At 52.5% G+C, this 6091-nt stretch overlaps 1 protein-coding gene across 1 annotated transcript in view; it reads right to left on the bottom strand.

Annotated features, from left to right (window-relative positions):
* The window catches only part of LOC104500169 (single-stranded DNA-binding protein 3), a gene marked incomplete at its 5' end in the record, with an annotated part of 56976 nt that extends 51276 nt beyond the window's left edge, over positions 1-5700 (bottom strand). The window contains one exon of the mRNA XM_010143810.1: positions 5616-5700. Within this exon, the coding sequence (XP_010142112.1) occupies positions 5616-5700 (85 nt within the window). The remainder of the gene's footprint in view (positions 1-5615) is intronic.
* Positions 5701-6091: the final 391 nt, after the last annotated feature.

Here is a 6091-nt window from a genome sequence, read left to right as displayed (position 1 = left end):
GGCTGCCGCGCTTGCCACGCAAGGTCTTCCTCCTCCTCCTCCCCGCTGTGGGCTTTGCCTGCCACAGGGAGCTGGCCCCTTCAAGCACTGGGAGGGGATTAAAAAAAAAAAAAAAGACCAAAAAAACCCCAAACCACAAACCCCCTACAGAACATAAAAAAAAAAGAGTAAAATCTGCCTTGTTGCTGCAAGCTGGTTCGTGAGAGGCCAGGGCACGCTGATCCACACACACCCAGATGGGTGATGGGGACAGCAGAGTGGGGACCTCCCTGGGCAGCACCCAGGAGTGCAGGGGGTCTCCACCCATGGCACAAACCCACCACCATCTTCAGCCAGGATTGAAAAAATCCTCCTGTCCCCTCCTGTCCCACCCCCGGCTTTTCTGCAGAAACCCTTCCCGCACTGGAGCCAGAGAAACTTTGCATCTTCACACCATTTGTTGACATAAACCCCATCCACTGCCTGACTTTTGCAGAGGCACTTGGGGTGGGGTGGAGGGGGGGAACGTCTGTTTCCATTTGAAACTGTCAAAATTAGCATTCAGTAATTAAAAATCACACCCTTTCTCTTAATAACCTAACCAGCATGATACAATCAGGTTGTGCCAACTCTTTAATCTAATTGACTAATTACAGATTTTAATTTAGTCAGTTACTGAACAACTGTTGACAATTTGTTTTCATTAGGGACAGAACAGGATAAATATTTAGGCTCCCCAGTCAAAGACTAAGACATAAGCTCTGGGCTCTGACCTCCAGTTTCACTCTGGTGGCTTCTCCATCGGCATCAGCCATGGAAAGGTGCCACCCTGGAACGGCCCGGTCCTGTCACCGGGCAGGTTGTTCCGTCCAACAGCTGATATTGTTTAAAATATAAAATTAAACTAATCCAGCTTTGCACGGTGCTCTGGTAAAAGCAGGGTTTAAGGGGAGCTCGCAGGCGGGATGGGCACACCAGTACCCTAAACTGGGAGGGAAGGCTGAGCCCGCAGTTCCTCCAGGAGAGGGAATTTCTGTATTTTTTTTGTTGTTTTTTTATTTTTTTTTTTTAAGCGATGTGGAGCTTTGCAGCTGCTCCTGGCAGCCTGCCACTCCTGAAGGAAACTCCTCTCTCCGATTACCTACTGGGGAACCCTGTCCCTGCAGAGCGGAGCTGGATGGAGACCAGACGGAGCACGGTCCCGCGCGGAGACGGGATGTTGCTGCGTTTGCTGCTGGCTGAGCCCTGTGCCTAGAGCTCAGGCAATGCCCGCGGGGGCTCCCAGACACCACTCAATGCTCTTCCCAACCCCTGCCCCTATGTTGTGCCGAACTGACTCCCAAAATCACTCACTCTCCTAGGCAACATGTTTCTAACATGCTGGCTGTAAAGGGCACATCCCAGAGGTGCTCATGGAGCACCACCATTGCAGAAGCACTCATGGACCACCATCGTCACGCTTACTGGTCCCACCCCAGGCAAGACTTGGAGGAAGACTCTCACAGCTTCTGCTGGTCTTGGAGCGAGACGACAGCCTGGTACAGGAAAGGTGACAGTCACACCAAACTCCTCATGCAGAGCATCTCCCAAGACAGGTCCACATAGCCATCTCACCTGCTGAGATGCCATGCCATGAGGCAGCCACATGGACCCTGGGGAGTAGAAGATGCTGTGACAATGAGGAGATGCCCCCCTGCAGCCCAGGGATGCCCATGTAGAGATGCCTGACCCACAGCCAGCTGGGATACAATGGGCAGATCTAGCAGAGAAGGACCATTTCCCACACCTCATCGCCTCCCAGGTGTGGCTGGGAGGGTACTTAAGGTGGCAGAAACAGCTGTTCCAGTGCCTGGCTGACACTACCAGCCCACACTGCCAAAAGGCCAAAACCTTTCCAGGCCCTTGGGTTTCACCTCGCTCCCACTGAGCAGTCTTGCATGCTAATGCCAGCCATCCTGGATGCTACGGCCACCCATCTCCAGAGGCTTTAGAAACCCCCTCACCAAGATCTCAATCCAAGGGGAACTGTTACAGATGGTGGGGAAAAAGGAGAAGCCCTGGTTGTGCCAACCAGGATGGGAGGACATAGGCCTCAAGCACACCATCTTTTCCCAGACCAACCGCCCCCGCTGCAGCAGAGCATCCTTCCAGACCCAAGTCAGAGAGCACTGCAGCAGCTTTCCGAAGTTAAAAAGAATAATAATCAATGCTTTGCATTAATGGCAAGTTGAAGCCACTGCTCCATAGATCCCACACTGCGAAGAAAACAGTATTTCAAATGCGCCCAAGCGTGGGTCCTTCTCAGAGGGAAGCAGGATGAAGTCAAAGTCTCTGGCAGTCAAAGGCAACCCTGATTTTTCCCTCCTTCACATTGACACTCCAAGCTGCCCATGCAGGCAGAGCAATACCACAAAAAGTATGTAGCAACAGTCAACTAGATTTAAGTTCATTTTCTGTAGCTCGAGGCCAAAATCGACTGAAGTGGTTCTGGTGATCAAGTTTTCTGCAATTCCCCTTTCTATGTATTACCTCTTTGACAGAAATTCACTGCGGTATTTAAACTGGCAGTCATCACCGCTAACTCAAATTGTATTGGCTTTCACGGCGTTGAAATGCTCAACTGCGACCAGCCATCGGCCAATTCCCAGATAACACGGCGGCTGAAATCCCCTGTCATGCCGAGCGATCCCGTTGCAAGCTCGCTGGCTCTGGGAGCGTGCCGGAGCCCACCGTAAGGCCGGCACACTTCACCGTGGGGCTTTGCCCAGTGGAGGAGCCGTATCAACAGCTACCGGTTGAGTTTTAGGAGTTAGTGGGTGCTTGTGGTGCTGTTGACTTGGATAAACTCTGGATACAGGTGGGAGAGGCTAACTAATAACCCTCCAAACCAGCACGAGTCATTCGTTATGTCAACAGACACATGGATATGGAAGCAAAGAGAAGCACGACGTTCCTCCCGCCTGCTCCACGTGAATCCCTGCTCCCATTGCCCCTCTGCCAACAAGCACCTTCTACTGAGACCCAGTAGCCTTTTGTTCCAGCTTAGGAGAAAAACCTCAGGAAAGCTAAAAAGCAATTACTCCTAAGGCACCGCAAGAGTCCATGGCTTTCAAAGGTCTCCCCCCAAAAAAGAGGGGTGGGATTTCTCCTTTTCATTCCTCACTGAAGAGTTAAATATTAAAAACTGGAGGGGGAAATTGGCTATTTGTCCTGCTGCTCCTAATAGTTTTCACACTGCTATGCTGGGAAATGAAGTGGAAATGACGCAGCATGCAAATCCCACCATGAGCACCCCGCTAACAAGGCGCACTGCTCCCCCTCCCAACACCACCTCTCCTGGACAAGCACCCATCCAGCTATGGAAGGGTGGCGTGCCAAACCATGGCTGGCCGGGCACTGCCGTGCTGCTCTGAGAGCATCCTCATTTTGTCCTTAGAGCATCATGGTAAATACATCACTCTGGGGTAAATAAACACCATATTTTGGGCAAACACCAAGCTGGTCACACAGAGGTTGCCCAGTGTGGCCAAGTGTAAATATGATGCTCTACCAATCTGGGCCGAGGCTTATGTGGGGATATTTTTAACGACAACCACCATACGAAGTGATTCATGACTCACTGGTCTAGCCCCATTTTAGCTGCCATGTGCCACTGATGGGTTGCAGGGTTTGGTGCTTGATGAAAACCCACATTCCAGCTCTGGCACCCATCGGTGAGGTTGGCCACCACGCTCACCAGTACCAGCAGACCGCCCCAGCATGGAGGCCGGCAAGAAACAAGGCACTATTCACACTCGCCTGGTTTATCATTTGGTCAATATTTAAGTTTTGGCCAGGTAGGTTCCTCGCCCTGTTAAGTACACGCCATGCCAGGAAAACGCTGCTCCTCGGAGCGGGACTGTGCTGTGAGCATCCACCACTGGCCACGCCAGGGAGAAGAAGCAGAACCCTCGTTTTGAGGCCAAAACATGCTCGAGTAAACCAAGCCAGTGCCACCAAGCCAAGGCACAGGGGAGTGAAAATCTTCTTACGAGTCTTCGCGGTAAAGCCCAAAAGGTAAAGCACTTGGGGCTGTTACAAAACTGCATTACAGCGAGAATTAGAAACAATCAGGATTGTGTCTATTTACTGTAAGCTTAAAGCAACATGTATTAAAGAAGTTTATGCGAATCATCTAATGCAGTCAGGCCTATTGTTAGAATTATTACCAAGCTAAAAAAAAAAAAGATTAATTTCTCTAAATACACTAAATCCTCAGACACGACGAGCAGACGACTGTGAACGAAGCATTACCATGTCTTGGTTATTAATGTTACCTTCACCTGCAGCTTTGCTGCCCAAAAATCTACCTTTGCCTCGCTCCTGATGAGCCTGCTGTCCCAACCCAGCTCCAGAAAAATCAGGATTTGGCCCAAAATGCCCAGGAAGCGAGCAGCCGCCCACGCTGAGCTGAGCATTGGTGGATGTGCCACCAGTTGTCAGCTGTGACCCTTGGTTCAGGAGTTCACCATCTTAATCTGACCCAGTAAAAACAAGTGACGCAGAGAGCAATCATGGGGAGGGACGGACAGACAGACAAACCCCTGCCTAGTAAATACCCCAACCAACCTCCTCAATGTCCCAGCAGGATGGGCAGCTCTCCACCCCAGGCAGAGTGGAGAGACAGCTCAGCAGCCAGCCAAGGTTCTCCAGCAGCCCAGCACCGTCCACACCCCAGGCAACCGCTGTGTCCAGCGCTGGCACACAGGGGCACCATGGAGGTCCCCAAGATGCTCCTGGTGGTGCTCCCTGGCAAACCCTAACGCATCTCAACCCAGGCACGTCGAGGCAACAAGAAAGTTGGGACGGGAAGAAACCATTTTTCCTGTCCCAGAGCAGACAAAACCAGCTCGTGCTACAGGGTTTAAACTCACTTGACTGGGGTCCAAGCCCACAGCCAGGTGACTAATCCCTTGATGAGAGTTCCTCCCGATGCGGGCAACGCGCACGGGACAGGAGCGGGCGCCCATCCATCGCCCACTGAAACCAACACACCGCACACCCTCAGCCCCAGCACCCTGCCCCAGGAGCATCATCTCGGAGTCACGCTAACACCCCTGCAAAGAACAAGCCAGAACACCAACAAGCGAGACACGCGCTGTCAACCAAGAGGGGTCTGTAACATCACCTTCAACCAGCAAACTCCTCTACCTTGCCAGTCTCAAGGGAGGAGTTGGACAACCAAGGAAGCCTCCAGCCTTGCCAGAGGCAGGGAGATATTCATCAGAGCATTCAACAGTGTTCTGAGGAGTAACCCCCTCCTCCCCAGCACACCCCAACCCTGCCCACCCCTCAAGATATCCTCAGTGAGAAACATCTCACCATCGATCCTCTAGTAACTGCTTTGTTGTGCACTGCTATGCAAAACTGCTTCATTCTCCTAGTAGCTCGAATGCCTTTAAGTGCTTAAGATAAGTATCTGAGCTAATTTACATAATTGCAACATTATGAAATACTGCTCAGTCAAATCAGAACACTGCTGGTTAAAAAAACTCATGCTTTTGCTAGTGGGTTACGTCGTCGGCTCTCGGTGCGCCGGAGAAGCCGGAGCTCCCCAACACCATAATTACCGTGAGGATTAGAAACTTGTTACTCACGTAGTCATGAAAGGCTTTCGCTTCACTCGAATGTTCACAAGTGTCTCGCCTTTCGGGAGCTGCGCAGTAAAGGTCCCAAAACACGCTGCATGGCAGAGAAAGTCAAGAGAGGAGGCAGTTACTCGTCAGGGCTCACGCACTGAGATGGGGGTCAGCGGAGGCGAGCAGCTTCCCACCCTGCTGGGCCCATGGCTGGGGAGGGGACCTCAGCCAGACCTGGCTGGACACCCGAGCGCGAAGCCGCTCGGACCTCTGCAAGTGCCGGTGCTACCAGGACAGGTGACGCTGGGTGTTTTAAGCGGCAGAAGCGGCCTTTCAGGGGTAACAACCGTGACGCTTCAGGGACTTTTCCAGCCCTCGCACCAGCGCTGCCACCTCGCCCTGTCTCCCCCGGGGCAGCCCAATGGCCCCACCACAACGCGGGTCTCTCCGGGCCGTGTCCCGGTGGCTTTCCGGCCCCACGGGCTGCCGGGCAG

Source organism: Buceros rhinoceros, unplaced genomic scaffold (assembly GCF_000710305.1).
Source record: "Buceros rhinoceros silvestris isolate BGI_N320 unplaced genomic scaffold, ASM71030v1 scaffold13560, whole genome shotgun sequence".
NCBI lineage: Eukaryota > Metazoa > Chordata > Aves > Bucerotiformes > Bucerotidae > Buceros > Buceros rhinoceros.
The sequence above is the reverse complement of the archived record's forward strand: the minus strand, read 5'-3'. Positions and strand labels throughout refer to the sequence as shown.